Raw genomic sequence first — 27,297 nt, 5'->3', positions numbered from 1 at the left:
ATGAGCAGCACAGCTGAGTATGTGGGTTGCGCTCATGTAAAATTTGCCAAATCTTCTCTGCCAATGCCAAACAGCTTATTCTGCTGTTGCTATTGACTCTTGTTTGGTGTTGTTTGGTGGATTGGATGATTGAAGTCTATCAGTAACAAGGAAGAAACAAGACATATTGGCAATTTTACAATTTATTCATTTAACAAACAGTCAGGAGCCTCAGTAGCGTGTGGAAGAACCATACACAGCCACAACAGCCTGGCACCTCCTCCTCAAGCTGGTCACCAGCCTGGTCACACACTGCTGTGGGATGGCATTCCACTCCTCAACCAGGATTTGTCGCAAGTCAGCCAACGTGGTTGTGTTGGTCACTCTAGCACGAACAGCACGCCCAAGCTGATCCCATAAGTGTTCAATTGGGTTGAGGTCAGGACTGTTGGCAGGCCATTCCATTCTCTCTACTCCCAAATTCTGGAGGTAGTCTCTGATAAACCCCGCTCTGTGGGGGCGAGCGTTGTCATCTTGGAGGATGGAGTTCGGTCCCAGACTGTGGAAATATGGGATTGCCACTGGTTGCAGAATCTCATCTCGATATCTCTCTGCATTGAGATTGCCTCCAGTGATGACAAGCCTCATTTTTCCAGTGATGGAGGTGCCGCCCCACACCATCACACTGCCTCCACCAAAAGGTGTTACTCTCTCGGTGCAGCAATCAGCATAGCGTTCTCCCCGTCTTCTCCACACTTTGACCCTACAATCCAACTTCCGTAGGCAGAATCTGGACTCATCGCTGAACATAACGTTCCTCCACATGTTCAGGTTCCAGTGCAGGTGTTGCCGACACCAGCGCAAACGGGCCTGACGGTGAAGGGCAGTCATGGCAGGCCTCCTGGCAGCCCTATGAGCCCGGAGATTGGCTGCGTGCGGTCTGTTCCGGATTGTCTGGGCCAAGAGCCGTGTGCCATATCGTCCTGCAAACCTTGACTGCAAATCTGTAGAAGACAGCCTACGGTTCCTAAGTGCTGAAAGGTTGAGGAACCGGTCTTCTTGGGGTGTCGTCTTCTTGGGACGCCCACTTCGCGGTCTGTCTCTGACATCCCCCGTTTCATGGAACTTGGCCTTCAGTTTGGAGATGGTACTATGGCTCACTCCAAATAATGCCGCAACTTGCTTTTGTGGAACACCAGCTTGAAGTTGCCCTATCGCACAGGCCTTATCGAGATCAGACAAACGTGGCATGCCGATTCTTGGAGCAGACACCAATTGACCACTGTAGCAGGGCCCATGCTCACAGGTGCTGCCAATCAGGTGCCAATCAGGTACCTGATTGTCAGCACCTGGGGGTACTGGAAGCTCAAAACAAGTCAGTAGCAACAGCAGAATAACCTGTTTAGCATTGGCAGAGAAGATTTGGCAAATTTTTCATGAGCGCAACCCACATACTCAGCTGTGCTGCTCATCCCACAAATGCATGTTCCTTACAAATGGGGCACCATTTAAAAGGGAAATAAACAGGCTTTCCAACGGTATAAAATGTATTGCCAAGAAGCATTGTTACAACAGAGAAATAATCTACCAAACACAAATTTCCGAACTTTTTGTTCGATGTTTATTTGATCAGTCTATGTACTTTGATCAGCATATCAAATCATTGACCCGTACATGCCTCTTCCATTTAAGAAACATTGCCAAACTCAGGTCAGTTGTATCACAACCTGAGCTAGAGGTGATCATTCACGCTTTTATATAATCTAGGCTAGACTACTGCAATTCCCTTTTCACCTGCCTCATCAAGTCGTCTCTGGACCGTCTACAAATGGTCCAGAACGCTGCTGCAAGGCTGTTGACCAGGTCCAACAGGATGACTCACATCACACCCATTTTAGCTTCATTACATTGGCTTCCCATCAAGTTAAGGATTCATTTAAGGTTCTTGTTTTCACATATAGAGCCCTTCATGGTCAGGCACCGGTGTACATTTCTGATCTGCTCCATCCTTATATCACCAGTAGGTCACTTAGGTCCTCTGACCAGGGCTTACTGGCTGTCCCTCGCGCCCGACTGAAAACAAAAGGTGATCGTGCCTTTGAAGTTGTGGCTCCAACACTGTGGAACGCGCTTCCTCTAGACATTCAATCTGAGGTCTCTGTTGATGCCTTTAAAAAGCAGCTGAAAACTCATTTATTCAAAAAACTTAACATCTGTTTACATTTTATGTCGAAATTTACATATTTAACTGTCTTCATTGTCAATAATCTAGTTAATAGTAAAAATTAATAACTATGCTGTTAATAGGCCAAAAGAGATGCTGGTGTCATTGCTTGCAAGTTAGCTGCACACTGCAGGTACCAGAAGGCTTGTGTTTCAGCCAGGCTGATTCTAACCAAAAAATTACAAGTAAGAAAAGCTGAACAAAGTAAACAATTTGTTCTCTCAGTAGGTTATTTGCAGTCTATAAAAGCCTAAAAAGGTAATTTACAGAAATGGGAGTAGGGTATATGCAAATACTCTTTCCACAGCAGGCACATAAAGGCAAAGCATCACTCGTAAAAGTATCTGCCATTGGTGTGTCATGTGGCTGCCACTTGAAGAGAAAGAAATGGTGGAGTGTAAAATAACAGCATCCAAATGTGATCATGGCTGTGGGAGTTGTGAGCCCACTTTCACATGCAACACTTTTCCAAAGCTGCCTTGCCAGGCTTAGTCATTTCTAGCCGAAAGGAAGAAGGACCAGCAGAACCTGAGGCTTAAGAATACAACAGATAAAGTGTCAGTTCTATCTATCTAGGATGTAGGCACATTTTTAAGAAGTTATGGGGATTGGTAAATGGTGCAAAAATGTGGAAAACATAATGGGACAAATGTATGATGTCAAATCATTGTCCTAATGGTTGATAAAATTGCCCTCCACATTGCCCGAGTCTTAAGAACTCACTTTGGATGAAGCTACCATGGTTCAATGGAAACCTCAATCGTTTCTCTTTACCTCGTCTTGGATTTCAGTAGCTTCAGTACATATTCTATGAAACAACTCAAAATGCTTGCTTAAGATTCAAATCACACTTATCAAGAGAGCAAACCTGACCTTTGATGCCAATTTGATTTCAATTTGAAAATCCTGCTGTGTACCTCTGAACAAGCGTCTTGTTGATTGCGAAGACATCTATCTGTTATTTTGAAAGAGAGTGACCCTCGACTGTCAAAAGGCCTGACCTTAGCAAAGTTTAATGTAGCCTTCAGTGTTTTCAGAGACATCTTATGTAAAGTGTTTCCACAGAGACATGTAGAATTAGACACCTACTTGTCCATCATCTCTGATGTGGCCCTATGCTATCAATCTGTGTCCAAAAACTGTGTTTCAAGCACACACACCAATCCCACCTCCAAGTTTAAATTGTTCGCCTGAGACAAACTGTCCCATATCTACTAATTTAAATGAGTCTGTTTGTGCTTTTGCTAATTGTAAGTTTTTGCATGCTTGCCATTTTTGTGCCGACAGTCATTCCAGTGCAATAATATCAAAATTGGAGAGAGGCTGATGAAACACCCTTCTCCTCCAATCAACGTGCCTGAACTTTCTTGGAGCCTAAAGTTTTGCAGCTGGTCTTAGTTATCTTCACAATGTAACTCATGTATGCAAAAATCTCCTCTCTGCTATTGGGGAACCCGATCTTGAGGACAAGTTGATAACAAAAGAGGTTAAGAAAGAATTCTTCTCGCCTCTTCTCCAATTCCCTCTTTTCTACATGCTGAATTAGCGTGGAATCAAGACTCATTATCAATTTAACTGGTACTTTTCTGTGCGCTTAACTTTTGTCTGTCGCTGTAGCCCTCGCATATTTGATACATTGTCAGAGGGTCTGTGCTCGATTTGATTCAACATCTGTAGATTGCCTTTTGTGCAGCATTTGCTTGATGATTTTTTTAGTCGTGGATTTTCCTTCCTCTCAACACACTATGGCCATCTCTGTTCTTATGAATACATTCAACAGACTCAATGTTCCACTGCCTGACGAGAAAACAGTGGGTCCTGCTGCCTCTCTGGGATGTTTACGCATCAAACTAGATAGTGAGCTCATGCAAGCCTCCCTCCCTCCCTGATAAAACTTTCTCATATCAGAGGGACTAAGTCATCCTTTACCTCCTTAGCTTCTATCACCAAACGAGATCTGCTTTCATTTTTAGGTCATTACAATTTTGCAATGCGTATTATTCCCCAAGGGCATGCGTTCATTTCTGAATGAAATCAATTCCCTGCCAGATGAGATTTAATCTACCATGCTGTTCGAAATTTACCCAATCGTCGTCGCAGGAGTCTTGTGGGGCGGAAAGTGGTGTGAGAAACAGATTGTTTTGTTCTGTGACAATGAAGTCTTATTAACAAAGGTCGCTCCTCAGTCCCATTCATTAACAGCTTTGTAAGCTGAACATGCATTATGAATCATTTCATTTTAAAGGCTATATACATTCTAAGTCTCAATAATGATAAGGCTGATACTCTATCACGTTTCTGTCAAGTTTCATGCCCTATGGCCAGAAGCCAACCCCTCTAAATGAAACCCCACTCTATCTATCTATCTAATGTATACATATTTGACTGCTGCAGCCCATTACAGTAGGTCAAAGATAGCACATTCTGCACATGCTGCTTTCTCAGTTGCCTTTCCCATTAATATCCCTGTAATATGCGTCTTTATAGTCCACTTGTTTAACTCACATACATTGCAGCCCTCCTCCACCAAAGCAGTAACTGCAGGCATTCAGCTTTATCTTCACTTCCGGGATTTTTCAGTGAGCAGCCCACTCCGCAATCCATTTATACGTCTTCTTCTCAATAGTATACTGACGGAAAATCCAGAAAGAACTGATAAGGATCTGCCCCTCACCTTGCCACTAATTCATAAACTGGAGCTCTGTTTAAGACAGGCATTCTTCGGTTCATATACAGACACTTTGTTGGAATCAGTTTTCTTTACGGCTTTTTACAGGGTTTATGATGTTATGGTGAATTAATTTCTCTTTCAATACCATGCATGATGTCTGATTTTGTTCACACCAAATCATTTTAATACTTAAACATTCAAAATCTGACAGATTAATTTAAGGAAATATATTTGCTCAAGCTAACACCGACTTTTGCGTCCTGTCTTCAATGTCCCGCTCCCTGCACTTTCATCAATCTGAGTCTCTAATTGAACTCCTTTTCCTCGCTGATGCTGACAATGTTATGACAAGCTCCTGGTTCTCCACGAAACTCAAGCTGTTCTGTACTGACTGCAGGCCGACTCCTGATCGCTACACTGCTCACTCCTTCAGGATCGGTGCTGCTACCTGCTGGTTGACAGCTGTGAAGCGGGCAGAGGGCATCTTAATGGACCACACACATCCCCTCAGCATGGAGTTCAGTCTCCTTCCATCTGGGAACATGTTCTGCGTTCCCCTATGCAAGACCAACTGCTACATGAACTCACTAGTCCCTAGAGCCATAACGCTACTAAATAGTCTGTAATCTGCACCCAGCGTTTCAGTCTATGCATTAGACCTCCAGCAGCTTCTCATTACTGCATCTATCAAATTTCATTTCGTTGTCTCTTGTGTTGTTGTATTGTGTGTCCTACAGTTGGGCAATTTCTAGTTACCCATACTATCTGTGCATCATGTTGTATTGTTTTTATTGTGGTTCCTTAAAGCTACATAATGTTAGAATGGCCACTGTCTGATCCAGAACACATGCGTGTTCATCTCTGTGCTGGAGGGAAATCAGTATGGTCATAACGGCAAGGAGATGCTGTACATAGTTTATGCTTTGGGGGTCCTGACTCCTGCAGTCCTACTCCTGATTGTAGCCCAGTATGCACCAGGGCTACATAAAAGCAAATCTATTCTCTGCCAAAGCCAAAAGTGTATTGCCATGTTATTCTCATTCAATAAAATGTTTATACCAAATACATGAGTTCTCCTGACTGAACTAACTGTTAGCAACCTTCTTGTGTAATAAGTCCTGACAACTTGCGAGTTCATCGAGGGAAAGTTGCTGTGGAGGTGTGCTGCCAAACACAAGTTGTTGCCTGTAGGTTTTAGAAGATGAAAGAGTGTTTGCAAAAGAATAGCTCTCTACTCAAGACGATCTGATTGTGTTGTTTTAACTTTCTCCAGGGAAACTCTCTATCAAACACCCCCTCTCTCTCTTTCTCTCCCTCTTCATATGCCAATACATACTGTACTTCATTAGAAACCCTAGTCCTCTTTTCAGCTTCATCTGATTCTCAGCGCACAGATGAAGTTAGGAAAACTGATCCTTGATGGGAAAATCTGTCTTAAAATAAAATCTATATATTGTCATTCCTAATGGACAGTTTTATTTTAGGTTTATGCACCTGAACAATTCTCTCACAAAGCTAGAAACAAAACAACCAAGATGATGTGATGTGATGTGATGTGATGTGGAGACAAAGTATCCAAGTATTTTTTTGCATATTAGGATGGTATTGAATTAGAAAAACTAAATAGATAATTCAATAAAAACTTTCCTAAATTCTGCAAAAAAGTTTTTACATTCACTTTTTTTGTCAATAAAGAAATTATCATACTATGTAGCAAGGAATCTCTGTCTGTCTGTCTGTGTGTCCGTCGCATATCTCGAGAACTGTTCGTCCAATCGACTTCACACTTGGCGGGTGTATTGCTGGGGACCCAAGGAAGTGCAGTGTCGGATTTGGTGCAATTTGGACACGCGACACGTTCAATATTAATAAACTTTGCAAACAGCGCTCAGCAGTGCGGCAGGGCGAACAGCACCAACCGAGCACTGCACTAGTACAATAAATAATGACAGAAACACATTTGTTGAGTAAATAATAACATAGTCTTAGCATGATCGGCCCAACAAATTATTCTGTTTCATTGCACAATACCTCAAAAGTGGCTTTGGATGTTCTGAAATGTTTGTAAAATATAAAATATTCACCACAATCTCCCGGAAATGTCATACACGCTGTCGCTCCATACTACAGTGCAGTATTAGTATTATAATATAACAGCATTTGTTTGTTTGTGTCTTCAGATGAAAATCAGCTGGCACTAAAGAAGAATAACAACTTCTCCAGTACTAATCAATTCTTGAAAGAGTTTAGTGGATGTGTTTTCTCCGACACTTGTATTCGCTTCAACCCAGCTGATGAAAACACACCTCATTTGCATTTTATTTTTTGCGATATTTCAAAAGTTTGCGTAAAATTCACTTGACAATCATATGGAAACACAGCTACTGAAAGAGAGACACGGCTTTTTTGGCTGAATAACACCATTCAATTCTGTTTAAGGTGTAGTTTTTCTTTAATACACCAGCCTGGTGGTGTCACGATCCCAGCCGGCTTACCATCCTGACCAGCTCCGCTCCAGACCTGGTTTTCGCCCTCGCCAGTTCCTGTCACTGCACACCTGCATGCAGTCAGCCCCGCCTGCTGCCAGCTGCACCAGCTGCAGCTCATCTGCCCATTTAGCCTTCCCCATATATACCAACTCTCCCTTCAATCTTTGCCAGATTGTTTTAGCTTTCTACCTAGTTTGTTCCCGCCATTACTTGTTCTGCCTACCACTACTGGTATTGTTGCCTTGTGACCATCTGTGTTTGACTTGTGCCTGTCTATAACCCTGTACCTGCCTAACTACTCCAATAAAGACGTCTACATTTTGAGTCCTTGTTCTGATCCTGACAGGTGGGTTAAAGAGTTTATCTGAAGACAAATGTCCAATGACGTTTTAATACAAGTGACCTAAAGATGAGGGGAAGTGCCGACACAACTCTACAACTACACTTGTCATGTAATGTAATTCACTTAATAGTGAACAGTAGAGAGAGAAAAGAAAATGGGACAGAGAGCAAAGGGGATGCAACACAGATCGAGAGCTGGATCCAGACTCTCAGTGGCGCCCAGCAGCTTGCAGGAATCTGTACATTGCTTTATGAATGGTTATTAGCATAGACCTTTTGGTGGTTTCAGTGTCTGGCTTTGTATACCTTGCTACAAAGTCTTGACTCTGATCTTTTGGTTTGGTCTCTACTGACTCCAATGGACCTTATACCTTATACAATTCTGTGCAATGGTAACCATCATATAACTCCTACGTCATGCAGTTGTCCTGCATCGATGCAGCATTAGTGCTGTAGTGGCAACTGCTGGCATTCTCTTAAAAAATATATAAAATACTGTAGATAAGTATCATATATTGTGATATAAAAATTGTGTCTCTGAAATTTCTAGTTACAGTATCCGTGTCTAGTTACTGTCATTCTTTGCACTTATCTGACAGCTGAGAAAATGTGTTAGAGATCTGATCATAATCTTTAAAGCTCTTTTTGTTTGTCCGACATAAACCAGGCCACAGGGACATTTCAGCAAATAGACAACATGTGTGCTGCTGCAGTTAATGAAGGATTTAATGGAGTATTTTTTACCAGTACGTGGATGTTTAAAGTACTTGTCTGACGAGTTAGAACATTGTGCACAGTGGCCACAGCGGAAAAAACCTGTAGGTTGGCAGCCAGGAGACAATGTTAGGTGTTTTTTTAGTGTCAGAATGAACCAGTCTGTCTCTCAGATTGCGGCAACGTTTAAATGTGATCAGGGGAGGCACAGAGCTGATATTATTTAGGGATGGGTCACTTTTGAGGACATTTGAGTGTATGTCTAATGAATGATTGTTGTTTTTTTCTTTTTGTGAACTGGGAGCTGTAAACTGAATTGCCCGTATGGGATAAATAAAGTTTTCTGAATCTGAATCTGAATCTGAATTCCATTGTTTAAGGATAATACTCTTGAACCTGCCTGCCAAAGGTGAGTACTCAGTAGAGAAAGTGATCCATGAGGAAGTAGTAGTAGCTCTAGGTTTCTTAACTAACAGGGATTCCCTCTCTGTGTGTAGGGCCCTCTGATAGGCCAAAGAAATATATGATGTAGGGTAACCCCTATGCTGGAAACGCTCATTCATTTCAACAGCTTTGGACTGGAAATCTGTAACCGTACTGCAGTTTCTGCGCAATCTCAAAAATTGACCAATAGGAATATTGCGAATGAGTTGTTTTGGATGGTTACTCTCAGTTTTTAGAAGTGTGTTTCTGCTTAAGGGTTTACGATAGATTGTAGTCTCAATAGTACTGTTGCTTCCCTTGTAAAGTGTTAGGTCTAAAAGTAGACAAAGGTTTCATGCTGTTCCATGGTGAAAGAGAGATAGTAGTAGAATTTATATATTTCAAAAAGTCAGACAGCTCTCCTCCATCACCTCTCCATATGACCACGATATCATCAATGTATCTTTTCCACAAAGCAATTTTAGACAAAAAAGTGTTTTGGAGTGGGTTATGAATGAATTTCTCTTCCCATAGACCCAAGACAAGCATAGGATGGGGCAAAAGCACTGCCCATAGCTGTGCCACGGGATTGCAAGTAATAGGAATCCAAATACTTAAAGAAGTTCATGGTGAGAATCATTTCTGACAGTGTAAGTAGGAATTCATTAGGAGGCAAAATCCCGTCTGGACGTTTGTTGAGGTAATGGGTGAGAGCATCAAGACCTATTTCATGAGGTATGCATGTATACAGGCTCTGCACATCAAAAGTTACCAGGATATCAGCTTGTTCATATTTAAACTCTTTAATGGTATTTAGTATATCAACAGTGTCCCCAAGGAAAGAAGGGAGGCTTGAGACAAATTTCTTAGCGAAGAAGTCAACAAATTGTGACAGAGGCTCAGTAAGACTACCAATACTTGCCACAGTCGGGCGTAGGGGAGGATTGATGATGGATTTATGTATTTTGGGCAGGCCATAAAAGACAGGGCATATAGGGCACTCAATAAGCAGGAAGTCTTTTTCTTTTTCTGTTATCCAACCCCTTTTGAAAGCAGGGTCAATATATTCATAAATTTGATTCTTAAAGTTGTCAGTAGGGTTTGTCTTCAGAGGTGTATAGCACTCTGCCTCAGACAGCTGGCCGAATGATCTCTTTCCTAGATTCCAGATTGCTCAGAGCTTTTAATTCAGATTCATTTAAATTCCTTTTAACAGCATGTGAAATCTGGTGTACTTCAGCTACATCTTTTTCCATTCATTTGCTGTAGGTGAGTATGGTAAAAAAGATGGTAATAAAGATTTGCATATCTGAACGTAAGACTGCAATACGTACACAAACCATGGACTATGCTATTGCTCGACATTATGCACAGGCTAACCATGGCTCTGCAGCATCATTAAAGTTCTGGGGAATAGAAAAAATGTCACCCTCTCCTAGAGGTGACATCATCAACTCACTGCTCCGCAGAGAGGCATATGGGATTCACACTCTGAATACAGTGGAGCCCTTTGGTTTAAATGAAGAACTGAGTTTGTCATGTTTCCTCTAATTTGGCACACTTTGACAGATGTTTGTACTTGTACTTTTTGTACTTTTATCTATGTAACTTTAAGAGAGGTCTATGTTCTTTTGTTTCCGACATGTTGTTAGGGGTATGGCACTTGGACACTGACTATGGCAACTCTTGGATTCATTATCCAATAGATTTGAAACCCTGTTCAACCAATTATCCTATGACAGTGGTTCCCAAACTTTTTAAAGTCCTGTACCCCCTCAAACATTCAACCTCCTGCTCTATCTCCCCTCTATCTCCACAGACAGCCAACTCTCATATGATGTTACATTTTGCCATCTTTGTAAGCCTGCTACAAAAAGGAAGTGCAGTAAAACTTCAATTAATAGCCCAGGCTTTTATTTGCTTCAAACACTGAACTCAACCGGCCTATATTTGGGACAGGCGTCTATATGGGACAGGTCTTTAATTCCTTTCACACAAAACTCTTGCTCAGCAAAGATGGGAAATACTATCAAATTGTTTATTTAAACCAGTATGAATATTACTTGTATAAAAATTAGGCTATCGAATAACATATCAATTACGAAGAGCCCCCGTATCAAAATACCGGTAGCCTACCTTAGAGGATGAAAGCCGAAAAAAGACCAACGGAGAAATGTCTTGCTGCTGCTTCTCCTGAGTTTTGTTCAGCAAATTTGACAACTGACAGCTTGAATTTCAGGTTGTACTTTTTTCTCTGTGCCGCCATGGCGATCAGCAAATGTGACTGACGTTTGAATGCAAGTAAAAAAAAAATAAACTGCCTCGCAGCGTCAATGGCAACCGGCTTCTAATTGAGACCGGCCTTTATTTGTCAAAACGTGTAGCCACACCCAGCCAGTAAGAGAGACTCGGCGTTTAATTGGGACTCGGCTTTTAATTGAAGTTTTACGGTATAACAAACATAAAGTAGGCCTATATGAAGACATGACAGTGTTATTAACAATTTTGCTCTGTATTCAGCCTCGTAAAAAGCCCTCTCATATTTGGTTGGTTAGGTTTAGGCATGAAGAGTGAGATGGATCAGGGTCAGAGCCAATCAGAGGCAGAGTCGGGGCGGGTCTTCGCAGAATGCGGGTGGGAAAAAAAAACACTGCTAAAGATCATGCGACTGCCGACTGTTAATTACTGTGACTGAAGTGTTTTTTTTAAAGTGTGGGTTTATTTTTGACACAGAGAGGGTACTACAGATTTTTTTTTTGGCGTACCCCCAACGTAACTGCGAGTACCCCTGGGGGTACGCATACCCCACTTTGGGAATAGTCATCCTATGACAATTGTACACCTGGTCTAGGTTGACTATATATGTTGTTTGCCTCATGTCTTTGTCCACTTTGACTCTGATGAAGACACAGTAGTGTCGAAACGTTAGTCTGTTTGCACAATTAAAGGCTGTGAATCTATCAGTGTGCTCCAGTCCCTTTTGTTTTATGAGAAAATGTTCTCTTTCATATGCCCAATTTAACAGCCTATCAAATCACATTCATTAATCAGAAAGTGAGTCCTTTTATTCGTTAAGCAGAGCAGTTTTAATTGCTGGGTTCTGAGGTTGTGATGAATCCAAAGCAGCATAAAATCACAGCTAAAATCTTCAGCTGCCCAGCCTACTGCAAGCTAAAAACACCCTCTTTGAATATTGTGAGTAGTTTTGACAATTTACAAGGCAAGACAAAAAGTTTTGGTTTTCAAGGCATAAGAATGCAGATCACAGATTTGGTGTGCGGCAAGACCAATAAATATTCAGAGAAGGCAGAAAAAGAACATTAAAATTGGCTGCTTGCAGCAAAATAAAAAGGATTAGACTTTTTTTTTTTCCAATTTCATGAACCACTAGTCTCCAAGTCCAATGCTGTTTCCCTGTTAACTGTCCTTCATCACAAGCTAGTTCAAGTTGGCCAACACAACAGTTAGCAACAATTATCTGGGATTTTCTGACACTGGGCACACATGCACACATGTACATGCCCACACACACACACACGGAAACTTTGGCCAAGCCTGAGGGTATCTATGCTGGCTGGTTACCTTCTATAGCTCTTTAACATGCATGCCTCCTGGTTTCTCTGTGCAAAGTCAACCACACTGAACTGTCCAAGACCAAAGGACCAGGCTCATGTTTGACCTTGCCACCTGTTTGACAAGAAAGTAAATGCTGAGCAGCATTGAATAAAATTGTTCAGTTAAAAGAGAGATTGTTCATCTCATTTAGTTGCTCTCTCTGTGTTGCTCTCTTCCAGTGATTAACCAAGCTGATATATTGTCTGGTGTTGCCCATTGTCTTTAGAATCTTATAGGCAACAGCACCGGTCGACAGTCAATCATTTTAAAATACTGAAGCACATTTCTATTGCTACAATACTTACAGCAGCTTGGGTTAGGGTTAGATGAATATGATTCGAGCTTCCATCTGAAAGCACTTTTCACTCTAACTCTCACTTAACTGAGGTCTAATGACATACCAGGCCCTTTGTAGCCAAAGGTTTAGAAGCAGAGAGAGCAGATCAGATCGAGCTGTACTCACATATTGAGATTTGTCCAGCGGTGCCATGGCAACAGTTTTAAAGTTGTCCAGCAGGGCAGAATCAAAGTCCTGCAGGCTGGCGCTGGCATGAACGACTCTGTCCTTCACAAAGATGCTGACCGCCCGCAACATGAAGGAAACAAACAGGTGCATGTGGATGTAGTTCCTGGTGCAGTGAAGACGCCTGGAGTGAAAACAAATGATCTTACTTTTAACAAATAAATAATTAAATACACAATAAAATGCAACATAATGATCAAAACTTGTACTTGGGCTGTGTGGGGGATTTGAGGGGATATGAAAGGTAATGGCCTTCCTTTGCAATATGCTTTGCACCACTCTTGTTAACTGTGATTTTTAAGGGGAACAGAGGAAAACAGTGCTTTTCTTTACAACAATCTAAGTTGACTTTTGTTTTTTTTTAGATTTTATTTTTTGGCATTTTATGCTTTATTGGATAGATATATAGTGAGACAGAGACAGGAAGGTATGGGAGAGAGAGCGAGGGGAGGACAAGCAGCTAAGGACTGTGGGTTGGATTTGAACCCAGGTCGCTGCAGGAAGGGTTAGGGTTAGCCTCAGCCTTATGGTACACGCTCTACTCGGTGAGCCACCGCGGCGCCGCGCAATCTAAGTTGACTTTGATCAAAATGTGCTCTGTCTACACTTTTCTTACACAAAGTGGATGCAAATTGATCTACCAGTGATTGATCTACCCTTTAATTCAATTTAAATTGATCTAATAGAGATTCAATTTTATACATTTTATATTAGTCAGATTGGAGGTGAGGTTGTCTAGCAGCTGGCAAGCTCAGGACCTTGGAAGACACGCCTACATAGAGGAAACTCTGAGATATTCTTTCATCATTCAGGCTTTATCTCCCTCTGCAGCCCAAGGCAGTGAGAACTGTACTGTTATTGTGAATACTTAGTTTGAAGTAGAGTATTGATGGATGTCAGGAATGAGTCAGGAAACTTACCCCTCAAAGGTTTTCACAGCTTTTTGTTAAGGAGAGCTGAATCCAACTAATCGATCGATTCCATGTCTCCATTCTAAAAGCCTATCTGCGCAGTCTTAGGTCTTTCTCCATTCACACACAGTCATTATCTCCCAAGGCTGTTCACTTCTGACTCAGCCATTCCCCATCAATTTTGACGACCCAAAAGTCTCTCCAGTGCTCCGAATGCCCCTTGCTGTTATCGGTGTATTGTGTGCTTGACAGCCCCAGGGCTCACACGGGAAAGCAGCATACTGAAATTGGATTGTAAAAGAGCTTTCTTACTAAAAGCTATATTGTAGATGAAAATATTTAATTTATTTGTCATTCATTACATATATTCAGTGCTTTTATTCAATGCCCCTCTGACGAAAAATAATCCAACTCAGGATCAAGTAAGATTTTCAAGTATCTGTACTTGAGTTTTTCTTTCACCTAAGGACTGTTTTCTTTTACTCACTACATTTCAAAAGAAAAATCTATACTTTCTACTCTACTCTTAAGACCACTTCCATCCCGGAAGCAACTGATCAAGAGCCAAATGTGATTGGCTGCTTGTTCACCAAAGCAACACCAAAAAGGAGGGAAAGGGACAGAGAGAGAAGCAACAAGAAGAAGAGAGAAGCAACAAGAGAGCAGAGAATTAGAAATTAGAAATAACGTTAGTTATCTGAGGCGCAGACTCTTTCTCAACTGTGATTCAGAGGAACGCTCAGAGAAGCGTTTAGTACCTTAGAAATACCTTTTTTAGGGGATTCCTTTTATTTCTATACTTTCAGTGGATTTAAGATGTACTTTTATACTTTGACTTGAGGAAATGATTTGAATTGGTACTTCAACTTTTAGATGAGTATTTGTACTTTTACTTGAGTAGGGAATTCTACTGTACTTCTACCACCTCAGCCCAGGATCTTAACTGGCACTTCTTACACCAGCATGGCTGTCGTACCTTGTAAGTACTTATTGGGTATTACAGTATGTTTCTAGCCATGCAACTGGCACTCAACAATCATTTCATGTAATGCTCTTGGTTGCTTCCCTGTTGCTTGTCTGTCTCTCTGTCTTGCTCCCCCTGTCTTCTGTCTGTCTCTGAAGTTGAGTGCACTTCAGCTGAATGTGCACCTGTGTTCCTCAGAGCTTCAAGTGGGAACAGCAGTGGGGGATCCAAAGGGGTTTTGAAGTGCCGTTGTAATGATACCTAATGATACCTAAATATACCTACAATCTCATAGCAAATCTGGATAGCCTTGCCAGTGGAGTCATCACATTAAATACAGAATAAAATGCAATAACATGATCAAAACTATAACCAAGGAGGCATATTTGTGGGGGGATGAAGGGGAATGGCTTTCCATATATTTACACAATATGTCTTGCACTGCTCTCCTTAATAATACATTTTAAGGAGAAAAGTAGGGGAAAATATTGCTTTTCTTTGCTACGCCATGAGAGGAAAGTAGGAAAGTCTAAAGCACTTCAAAAAACAAAAAACCTTTTTGACATGACTAATTATTTCACTATTCAGGCCTTATCTCCCTCTGCAGCCCAAAATAGTGCGAAGTGTACTCAGTGAATATTTTGAATAGCTTGAAGTAGAATACTGATGAATGCAGGAAAGAGTCAGAAAAGGTAATTTTCAAAAGGTTTTCACACGCTCTTTGAAGTCACATCATAAATCAAAGTAAACACAGCAAAAAGAGTAAGTGGTTAACAAGAGAAAAAGAAAAACTTGATTTTGACATGATATGAAAGCTTTTGAAAACTTTGCGTCAAATTCTTCTCAAAAGCAATAAAGCACTTTTTTTGTGCGCTTGCAGCGTCCTCTCACTGTGCTCGGCTATACATTAAATCTTACTTACTGCCTCTCTCGTCACCCACATAGGACAAAGACCCTCAGATATATTCTTATTCTCACATGACAGCAGCTTCTGCTCCTCACTGTCTACTTGAATGAAACCCTTCAATTTTTATCTCAAAAATTAAATCTTAAATGTCAAACATGTTTTAATGTTTTGTACGTGTTGAGTATTATGTTATTGTGTGTCATATTTTTCTTGTGATATCTTGTCAAAATAAAAAAAAGGAAGAAAATCTGGCAACAAATAAAACAAAATGTCAAAAATAAGTCATCTGTTGATACTGCATGCCAAATAAATGACAACTAATTACTTTAATTAGTTAAAAACTAAAGGCTTTTCATATATTGAGTTTCAGTAAGGGCTCTGTTGGGAATTACTGATGGCAGATTGTTTTGAGCTTTAGGCTTTGTTCACTCTGTAAACTCTTGACTCTTTTTTTGTTCTATTTGTTCTAACAGTATTTCTCAGTATTTCAGTGAACTGCTCTATTTTAGACAAGTTCCGTTTTATTAACTCCCATTTCTGCTTCATTTGATGAGAGAGAGAGAGAAAGAGAGAGAGAGAGAGAGAGAGAGATAGAGATATGTCTGTCTCTTCTGCTCTCATTTGCTATTTCATCTCTTCTTGAGCCCCAGCTTCAGGTTTGTTTGCAAATGGATTGACAGCCTTTAGTTGTTTATTTCAGGTTATTTGTTCAACAAAAACTGATAAAGGTGAGAACAATCAAGAATTTAATCTCAGATGTGATAAAGGAAAACTTTCTGGAGCTGCTGCAATGACAATAGATGTGTGGCTGTCTTAATAGACTCATCTCAACTCGTTTTGTGTTTTTACCCTGAAATTAATTTTCACAGTAGGAATAACAGTTCAATATCAGTAACTCGTCTTACCTGAAGTACCCAATGATGAAGATGGCCACAAGCAGAGAACTGAAGGACACAGCATAGCCAATGGTATACATGACATACAGCCGCTCAAAGAAGTCCTGCTGTGTACACAGAGAGAGGCAGAGTTACAACTACTGCACTTAATGAAGAGACAGGTTTAGAGTCCAGTCCACTTATTAAGGGAAAAGACACATAGCTGCAGAGGATAAACAAACATGACTCATAGCTGCTTGGTTTAAAAGAGGATGTCAGAACAAGACCATCCTCACCACTGACATTTTAGTAGTGTTTTGTTTTAGTATTTTGCTGGAAAAAACACAAAGGAATAACATGTGAACCAGTTATTAAAGTTGAAGTGTTATTCAGACAAATGCTGCCTTGTGGATTGTAGGTAGTATGGCAAATGAACGAGTGAACCCAAAGACCAAAACATCTGACAGACAATCAATTTAAACAGAAAGAGGGAGAAGAGATTTAGCTGAGACAACCACAAACAGGTTTCCAACAAGACTTTCTGGCTGATATCTGAGAAGTCTCTTGCAGTCTAGGCATGTGTGGGGCAGCCTGAGACCCTTAATCCCCAGACAGATGAAGGGCTTCACAAAAGCAGACCAACTTGAGACAACAAAGCACCTGTTCATCTGATATCTAAGAAATATTCACTTGTCCAAGCATTTGTCAGACAGCAAAAAGAACCAATAAAAACAAAAAGGACCAACAGGGCAATTTTATATTAGCTGTTTAAAGTTAGCTGTTAAAGTGCCATCTCATCTCATCTCAAAATACGATGAAATTGTTTATTGACTCGTATATTTTTGATATTTACACCATTTTATGCATTGTTTAAATATGTAATAATGTATTTAAAAAACTGGGTTATACATAGCCAAAAAGATCCTGGGCTTTATGAGAGCTAAAGCACAGACGCAACGTTGAAATGATGTCTAGTGCGCAGTGGGGAGGTTACAGTTCACTCATAATAACCTTTGATTTTCATAGAGCAGAGTACATCATGGGTCCACAACTAATTAGGCATTAATGAGTGTTCAGTTTGCTTGACAGGCATTCGCTCCAATCAGTCAGTGAAGAACGATTCTTTTCCTTCCACTTTTTTAGTTGGTTGGTTGGAACGGGTAGCAAAGTTTTCAGTTATGTGACTTCAAGTAAAACAATTGAAGGAGAGAAGGCAGGAATTGGGAAAAGCCTTGAACAACAAACACGGCAGACAGCTAATGAAGAGTGTCCTGCCTGTAGTTTGTTGCCAGAAGTTTCTTTTGTTTTTTTGCTCTCCCACCTGCTGCTACATTTAAGAACAAAACGTTGAACCAAGAAGCACATTCCTTCAGAGGATGAGAAGAAATCGCTTGCTGGAGGAGCATCACATTGTAAGCTGTGTATTCTCACTCCTCTACCACCAACCAGCTTTTGCTCTGCACCTTGTAGTCTCCCACTAGCTTACACACACCTTTAATTACTGGAGAGACAGTGTTGGAAGTTTACCCCCAACAGACATCCATGTCATAGGTCTTCATAGCGACCACCCACATTAGCTTGCCTGATGGATCCATTTTTAAATTTTGACTGTTAATGTATGTCCTCAAGTGTGTATTTACACATTTATCCGTGTGTGGGCTTGTCAAGTGTATGTGTGCATGTGCGCTTACACACATGCAAGCATGTGTGTAAGCGTGCATACTGTGTGTGAAAGAGCTTGGATTAGCTCGCTCGTGTGGGTGTGTGCAGCCACTGAACAAGGCGGCTGCTGCTCAAATGTTTTGAAGCTTTACTTACTTTCCCTTCCTCATTAGTGGGCTGGAGGAACCGCAGGCACTCGGAGTAGTTGGCCCACGTCTTGTTCCAGTTGTCCACAAACACCCATGAACCGTTGACATCACACTTTCTGTAGGCATGGCCTGCAAACACAGATATCATCTCACCTAGTATACCGTTATCGTCGTCAAATATGTTCTCAAAAGTCAATATTTCCTATTATTAGAAAAGGCTAAGTTGAATACTCAATTCTGATTGGCCATTGAACGCATTCTGAGGTCTGTTATTTCTGGATAACAGACATCTAATCATATTACTCTGCACAGCTGCTGCAGAGATTATCAAAAGTGGCAATTATTAAAATCCAATTAACTCGCAGCACTTTGAGCCAGTTCATGAACTGTCAACATTAACGCTACTCTCTGGTCTGACTAACGTGGCTCCAGACAAACACTCCACAAGCCTAACAACATGAAGGATTTTTCTAATATTACTTTTAATTTATTCGGAGAGCATGAAACTTTTGATACCTGGCTAGAAGCTGAACAGTCCTCGGTAAAAGAGAGAAAACAAAACAAAAGCGCAGAAGAAGCATATAAACTTAAAAGGCACAAAGAAGAGACTTAAATAAAGTGCAACACATTGATGCTGCAGAAGCGCTAAGAAGTAGCCAATGTTATGTTGGTCACGTTGCTATGGTTACAGTTCTGCTGGGACTATTTTTTTTTGGCAGAAGCTTGTCAGTTACTTTGACTCCCTATAAAATCATTTTTAATCAACATTTTGTGTCAAATGCCAGCCGGTCATTATGGCTGGCTGTACATTACTCCTTACTTCACACACATTCATTGTGGACATCTATAATGTATTTCAAGTTGGGCTTGGTCCCAGGGTCAGGAAGCAGTTCATAAACAGACTATTCACACAGGGTTCAATTAGTAAGGTTCTATTGTAAATTAATATGCTGAGGAGCAGGGGTGGAACTTAGGGATTTTGTACACAAGCCCTCCAGCCTTGTAGAGTCAAATTATTACTCGCTTAGTATAGATAATGTAATGTTCAAGTTTAATGAGGCAGATCATGCCGTAAATTTATATACATGCATACAAATAACAAGTTTGCATACTTTGTATAATTTACATTTTCTCATTAGTAGCTCACTCAGTATTAAGTAACACAATGTTCAAGCTTAACAAGGTACCTTCTGGACTTCCAGTTCTCCACAAATACTGTGTTTTCTTCATAATTTTCTTTTCCGGTGGTGGTACATTCGCAAAAAATTCGATGCATTTCGTTTTTGGTTGAGGCTCATTCATAGCGCTGCTGCTTGTGCTGTTTAAGTTTAGCTAGCTTTCTGGACTCAACTGCTCCCAAAATTACTCGCTTTGGGCAAGCAGGAAAGCTTAATTTCATGCCCTGCTTAGGAGATAGAAGTGGCTTCGTCCACATCCCACCTTCCATCCTCCTGACCCTCCATTCCTCTTCACCATGTAAATGATAATGGAGAGAAAAGGACATAAGGCCTAAGCTATCCCTCCAGGATGAATATCTTTGTCTTAAGCCCTCTCTGAACTGCATTAGTATTCCCAGAGGAGGTTTGGTGATTGGCAATTATTACCTCAGGACCACAAGATTGTTATTCCATCCAGAATAAACATGATTTCCTCTGGCTACCCTGGTAAAATTCTGGCTGAAGTGACTGTATTTTGAATTTACTGTGGTAATTTTAATCCCGTCCATATCTGGAGTTGCAGCAGCGAGCGTAATAGGATTCAGCAAGGGGGGGCCAATGGCCAAGGGGCCATTGGCCCCCCCACTTTTCCCTCCTCCCACCTTCTTTTTAAGTCGCGAATCACTGTATCCCCTCAAATGCCCCTATATTGCAACACTTAGGGTAAAAGACGTTTCAATCATTCCCGCCCACTCTAAGACATTAGGTAAAATAAAGCAGGCAAACATAAAACGGGAAGAATATTTACATTTTAATCCAATCAAAGAGGACAAAATCAAATGCATACAGTGTACATCGCAACCAATAAAACTGTTTCAATGCTGTGACGTGTGTTAGCCTGATGAGCATAGAACAGGTAGGTACTCCTCACAGCAGTAAACAGTCCCCCGGGATTCGGCAGCATCAGCATCCCCCAAAATGTGGTCGACTTGTACACAGGCGATGTTGACATGGAACGGCTGTCCACCCAGCTGTCAATTTTTCAGCGTTGGTGATATGCCCCAGTTCGAGTGGCACTTTGAACTTTTACAAATGCTGTTAGGCTACATTTTCTTTTCAATATTGTGTTGGTAACTAATGTAATATTTGTAATCCCTGTGAGTAAAGGGAGCCAAAGTGTTGAGGTTTCATGCCAGAAATAAACAGAGCTATTTCTGTTTGCTTGTTTTTTCAAAGATAAAGTTCATTGTTAAATACGTTGCCTGAATATTTTTCTATCTTCACCATCTTCACCAACGGGCATTAAATTTTCTCGGGGGGCACAATGATTTTTCAACGTAACGTAAGAAAAATCATAATACAGTAGAAAGCCATTAGTTTTCACTTTTTGAAGGATATTTCACTAACAAAATTTATTAATTTAATTCCATGTCAGTTCACAGAATTGTTTTGTGGCAAGCAAATATCTTGTTTAAATAGATTTATTTCTTTGCATAAGCAAAATGCCTCTGAGAGTTTCTCTGCAACAGGTTCCCTTTCATCTGTTTCAGTACGCTGCTTGGACAGCGACACAGCAGTGCTGTGGCTCGGCGCTGTCTGCGGTGCTCAACTGGACGACAGCGGAGAGGCAACTGAAAAGTAAGTTCTCTCTCTCTTAAGATATATTATACCGTCACACACTAAGACAGACACACACACACACTTTTTGGCCCCCGCACTTCTGAAATGAATCTGGCGCCCCTGGGTGTTACAATAATATGGAGCCATTTGAGAGTTTTGCCCGTTTTGCTGGGAAAAATCAAATTACTGGCCTCACCTGGTAATAGTCATGCCATGCGGAGAGGGCTGTAATGTAAAGTTGAACAGCATTCAGTCAGCCACGTACCTTTGTGATTGAAGTCGTAGATGTAGAGAGGACAGGAAACCTTGGTGACGGCCCCGGTGTAGCCTTGGGGCCAACAGATGAGACCGTCCCAGCCTGGAGGGCACACCTCATCTGGAGGGAGGCACAGGACAGGAAGACAAACACACTGTCATCCATAACTCCTTTTGCATTGTATTGTGACATCTTGCTTTCAGATAATGAACCCATCAGCCTGCTGCAGTCTCCACAGCACTGCGGTCTTCAAGTTCTTCAGTTTGAGGCACTTCACTCCTCTGTACCAGGGTGCTATCTTCTATCTGACTTCATCACCGTGTATAAAGTCACCCACATATTCTTACTGTGTTTATTTTTGTTTGTGCTCCATTTTGTTATCAACATTTCCTCTTTGTTTGCCCACCCTCGACACTCGGGGGGTCCCTCTCTGAGCAGCCGCACCAAGGTTTCTTCCATTTTGTTTTTTCCTAATGGTTTCCGTAATTTCCATACTTTTTGTGGGAATTTTTCCTTGTGCTCTGTTGAGGGTCTAAGGATGGAGGGTCCTGTTTTCATTTATTGTTTTCATAATGTGGGTGTCGTGAAGCCCTTTGAGATGTAACAGTGATTAAGGGCTTTACAAATAAACCTGACTAAAGACAAGTGATACGTTTTTACAAAGGTCTACTGCAGTGAACTGTAGAGTAAGTTACAGTTTCCAAACATATCTTGTAAAATGGCGTTTAATCAGTTAATTATTTGACGTAAATTGTGTATTTGTCAATGGGAAAATTTGTACTTTTTGCCGTAATTTTTTCTTAATATATTTTGTCATATTTGAAACAGTTTGCTCTGTTTTGTCTAATTGATGCAGGGTCATTGAAATGCAGCTTTTAAAACACTTCAGAACCATTGTAAACCATTTTGGAAAGTTTGTGTATTTCACAATTACTCTTAAGTTCACATATGGAAGAAATGTTTTAATGTTGAACAGATACAGATACAAATAGTGCCACCTCCACACACCCCTAATTGACATAATCTGACATTGTGTGGAGTCACTGGACCTTTGGGCAACTCAATAAAATGACATCCGGAAAGTACTGAGGTTGTACGCTTCCTTTCAGCCTCTGTTGACTCATCTCCACTCTGCCCACAAAATGACAGCTCTCATGCGTGTACATGGGGAACAATGTAGTGCAAAAGTTCAAGTATAGTGGGGTTTTTTTTTGCTATCTTCATTTTGAAACTCACAGTGTAATTTATCCTGCATCATCCTCAAGCAGAATGCTTTCAAAGTGAATAAATGATGAATAAAATAATAGTTTGTGAAGGCATCTTGGGAGAAAAGTAATTGGTCCATCTCTGGCTGCCACTCTGATAAGTTCATGGTCTTCATGTAATTGAAAAAAAGCCAAGTGACAATGTTTTGCTGGTGCCAAAGTGCATCATTGTACACTAAACCTTACAGTTTTTCTTATTTGTTAACACACATTTTCTGAAATACAAAATTTTCTCCTTTCATTTTTGTGTTTGTGTAACAATACAGAAAAATGGTATAACCATGACCATTTGACCAGGCAAGTGTGTATAGATAGATAGATAGATAGATAGATAGATAGATAGACAGACAGACAGACAGACAATTTCATCTATTTGCACTGAAGGCCTGTCTCCACTGTTGATCTCAGAAATTATTTTATTTTAAATATTTTTAGCATTAAGACTTCAGAAAAGCCAGTTATTTGTTGTTCTACACATTCAGTTGTTCGAATAATCAATTTATTATAACAAACAAAATGTTTTGTGTGCAAGTTTTGTACCTGTGGTCTCCGGGTTTCTGTTGGAAAGGTTCTGGTGGCACTGCAGTTTGATTTCATAAAGGATGTACATCTGCTCCTCAGCTGACAGAGCCCCATCAGTCCCCATCTGTAGAGCACAGAACAACATCTATAAAAATGTAATCTATTTATCTGATCCACTGACGCACTCCAATCAGTCTTGTCTCATGTCATAACCCAAGATGGCGAGAGACCAGATTTGCAACTTTAAAGCTACAATATAGTATTTTGACATTACAATAACAATGAATGAATAGGATTTATTACACCGTATCAGTCTGTGTCTGTCTGAGACCCTGTGTGTACATGCCTCAATTCTCCATTGCCTGAAACTGGCTTTTCAGTGATGTTTTGGGCTTTTTCTCACGGCACTGCCGAAGGCATCACAAGCCAAATTCAGGTCAGGCAGTCAGTCAGTCAGTCAGGAAGGTAACGCTTAGTGAGATGATGTGCTTCGTCACATGGCCTCTAAATATTTTTACTGTGAGATGCAGTGTTTCCCATACAGAGGCACAAAATCAAAATTTGGTCAGTGTAGAGAAATGGATCTAAATCGATCTCTGGCGTAGAATCACGTCATGTCTGTAATGGAGATGTACAGACAGCAGACCAGCAGCATTGAACTCAATCTCTCCTGGTGTGAAAACAAAAGTGCTACTTAACATTCCACAGTCAGTAACGGGGATTTGTAGACAGTAACTTGTCTTCGCTGCCCTACTTAACTTAACGGTAGGTGACTTAGAATAGAATAGAATAGAATAGAATAGAATAGATCTTTATCGTCATTATACTCATGTACAATGAAATTTCGCCTGGCTTCTCTCGAAGTAGTTAAAAATAAAGAAAATAAATGCAAAAAAAACAGTAGTAAAAGCAATAATGACAGCATAATGTTACGAATTAAATTAATTTTACACAGTTAAATTACATTTACACATTTACAAATTTAAATTAATAAATAGATGTGATAAATAGATGAAATAGTTGTGTTTGAATTGTGTCTGTGGTAGTAGTCTCTGAGGGTGTAGGTGTGTATGTCACAGTCCTTGAGGAGTGTGTGTGTGCGTTCACAGCTCTTGTACTCTGTTCTGTGGTTGGGCAGGGAGGGGTGTGATGGAGGCCACAGCTCTGGGAAAGTAGCTGTTCCTCAGTCTATTGGTGCGAGACCTTATTGTCATGAACCGTTTGCCAGACGGAAGCGGTTCAAACAGGGAGTGGCCGGGGTGTGTGGTGTCCCTGATAATGCTGCTAGCCTTCTTCCTCAGTCGACTGGCATAGATAGTATCCAGGTTTGGGAGCTCCATCCCGACAATGCGCTGGGCCGCCTTCACCACACGATGCAGGTCTTTTCACTCGGCGGCTGTGCAGCTGGCATACCACACAGTGGCGCAGTTAGTCAGGATGCTCTCGATGGTGCTCCTGTAGAAATTTAGCAGCAGTTTCTTTGGGAGCTGGGCCTGTTTCAGCTTCCTGAGGAAGAAGAGTCTTTCTTGGGCCTTTTTAACCAGGTGTGAGGTGTTGGAGGTCCATGTCAGCCGTTTTGACATATTGACTCCAAGGGACTTTAGGTTTTCCACGCTTTCCACTGCCTCTCCATGTATGTGGAGGGGGAGGTGGACTCTCTCCTTTGTTCGCCTGAAGTCAATAACCATCTCCTTTGTCTTAGAAGTGTTAAGGACCAGGTTGTTGTCCTTACACCACTCAGCCAGATGTTCTACCTCAAGCCTGTAGGCTGGTGTCGTCTGCAAATTTAATTATGGAGTTGGAGGTGTGGATGGGGGTGCAGTCGTGGGTGAAGAGTGTGAAGAGCATAGGGCTCAGCACACAGCCTTGTGGGGTTCCTGTGTTTAGGATGAGGGTAGAACTCTGACTTGCTGTGGTCGGTCTGTAAGGAAGTCCATGACCCATGAGCACAGCGAAGAACCAAGGCCCAGGTTGTCCAATTTGCTGACCAGTTTGTGGGGGATTACGGTGTTAAATGCAGAGCTAAAGTCCACGAATAGCTTCCTCACATAATTGTTTGGTTCCTCTAAGTGCGTCAGAGCAGTGTGAAGAGCTGTTGTGATGGCATCCTCTGTGGAGCGGTTTGCCCGGTAGGCAAACTGGTGCTTATCCAGATCAGGTGGGATGATGGTTCTGATGTGTGAAAGCACGAGTTTCTCGAAGCACTTCATGGCTATGGGTGTTAACGCCACTGGGCGATAGTCATTCAGACACTTCACAGATGATTTTTTGGGCACTGGAATGATGGTGGAGGATTTAAGGCATGTTGGAACAGTAGCTTGTTGTAGTGAGAGGTTGAATATTTTAGTAAACACCTCTGTAAGCTGATCAGCACGTTTTCAATACCCGGCCGGGCACTCCATCTGGGCCTGCCGCCTTGCTTCTATTAACCTTCTTCAGGGTGGTCCTCACCTGATGGTGCTGTAGAACCAGTGTCGACTCTCCAGCAGGTGGGTTGATGGGTGGAGCAGACTGCCCTCTCTGTGTCGAAGTGGGCAAAGAACTGGTTCAGGACATCAGGCAGCTTGGCATCATCACTGGGCAGCAGATTGATGTTTTGTAGTCAGTCAGTGCCTTGATGCCGTTCCACATGCTGCGGGGGTTGTTGTTGTTAAATTGATCCTCAATGAGCTGTTTGTGTTTGCGCTTTGCATCCCTGATGCCTCTCTTGAGTTTCCCCCCGTGCTTCACTATAGGCTTGTTTGTCCCCTGACCTGAATGCTGCATCCCGCTCCTTGAGTAATGTCCTCACAATGTAATGTCCTTTAACGTTACCTTGTGGTATTTAAGTAACATTAGTGTAATTAGGTAATTTAACTGTGTCGCAGTGCTTCAGTGCATAGAATTGAACATGCACCGTGGGTCTGTACAGGATCTGTGCTTGTTTTTTAACATATGCCATTTGCTGTGGGCTCGGCAGTGGGCTGGGTTGTGGCTATCAAGTGCAGGGAGGTCAGAACAAAAACAATGGCAGAAAGCAGTATAAAGAAAGAACAACAAACTTAAACGTGCAGCAGACAGGACTCGAGTGAAAAGAAAACACGAGTGAACATTGGCATTACTTTTCTTACTGCAGATTGGCCGTGTTTGCGCTTCTTCAATGCCTGATGTGGGGGTTTTTTGTCAGCCTCATAGTGCAGCTATGTTAAGCATGGAGGTGCATGAGTGTTGGAGCTGCATTACACAACTGAAGGTGGCAGGTACAAAGCGATACAAGCAGTACGATACAAGGCAGAGCAATGACACCTTTAGCCTCCCAGGAAGCCAAGAGTAGGCAGCTAACAGGCAGCGTAAATAATGTTAGACAATGCCTGATGCCTGACAGGAAGCAAAGACTGTCAGACAGCTAGATATCAATTTGGCCAAACATTAACAGATTGACTTGCAGGCTACTTAACAATGCCAGGTGCCTGACAGAAGATAAAATAATACTTGAACCTGAAAAACACTATCATGAATAGCTCTACGTATCAGCATACATTTTCTTCATGTTCTATGTTACACAGATATGTACAGTACAGTTGCCTGTATGTCATCATGTCATGTCATCATGTAACTAGCTAAACACAATCAAAATATGGGAGGGAGCTGCCAGTAATGCAGAAATATCAATATTTATTGGGTACCTCAAAACACATGTGGAGTCCCAATTTTACAAAAGAACACAATAATGAGTTGGCTGTGTTCAGTTATAGCTATCTTATATGTACTGAAGAAGCTATTGTCAGCTAAACAGCTAAACAGTGTGTCTGTATCTGTGTAGCCCTACACAGCCATCTCATTTGTGGTTTTGTAAAATTGTTTTGTGGTACTCAATAAATATGAATACTTTTGCAGTACTGGCGGATCCATGTTTTTTTTTGTAATTAAATGTTTTTATTTTTTGATGATGGTATTATGGTTGCAATTGTACAAAACAAGTGGAATCTATTGTATCATAGCTGATAAGAGACGGTAAAAAGGGTAAAAAGCTATGATACAATATATAAT

At 41.2% G+C, this 27,297-nt stretch overlaps 1 protein-coding gene across 1 annotated transcript in view; it reads right to left on the bottom strand.

Annotated features, from left to right (window-relative positions):
* The window catches only part of pth2ra (parathyroid hormone 2 receptor a), a 62,658-nt gene extending 39,266 nt beyond the window's left edge, over window positions 1-23,392 (bottom strand). The window contains exons 1-5 of the mRNA XM_071532992.1: window positions 23,287-23,392; window positions 21,491-21,601; window positions 18,456-18,577; window positions 16,668-16,765; window positions 12,921-13,104 (exon numbers count right to left, since the gene is read on the bottom strand). Coding sequence (XP_071389093.1) covers window positions 12,921-13,104; window positions 16,668-16,765; window positions 18,456-18,577; window positions 21,491-21,601; window positions 23,287-23,392 — 621 coding nt within the window. The remainder of the gene's footprint in view (window positions 1-12,920; window positions 13,105-16,667; window positions 16,766-18,455; window positions 18,578-21,490; window positions 21,602-23,286) is intronic.
* Between the last annotated feature and the right edge of the window lie 3,905 nt (window positions 23,393-27,297).

Source organism: Centroberyx affinis, unplaced genomic scaffold (genome assembly GCF_046629955.1).
Source record: "Centroberyx affinis isolate AG114_WGS23_722 - 3 ecotype Tasmania unplaced genomic scaffold, CSIRO-AGI_Caff_v1 ptg002305l_1, whole genome shotgun sequence".
NCBI lineage: Eukaryota > Metazoa > Chordata > Actinopteri > Beryciformes > Berycidae > Centroberyx > Centroberyx affinis.
The sequence above is the reverse complement of the archived record's forward strand: the minus strand, read 5'-3'. Positions and strand labels throughout refer to the sequence as shown.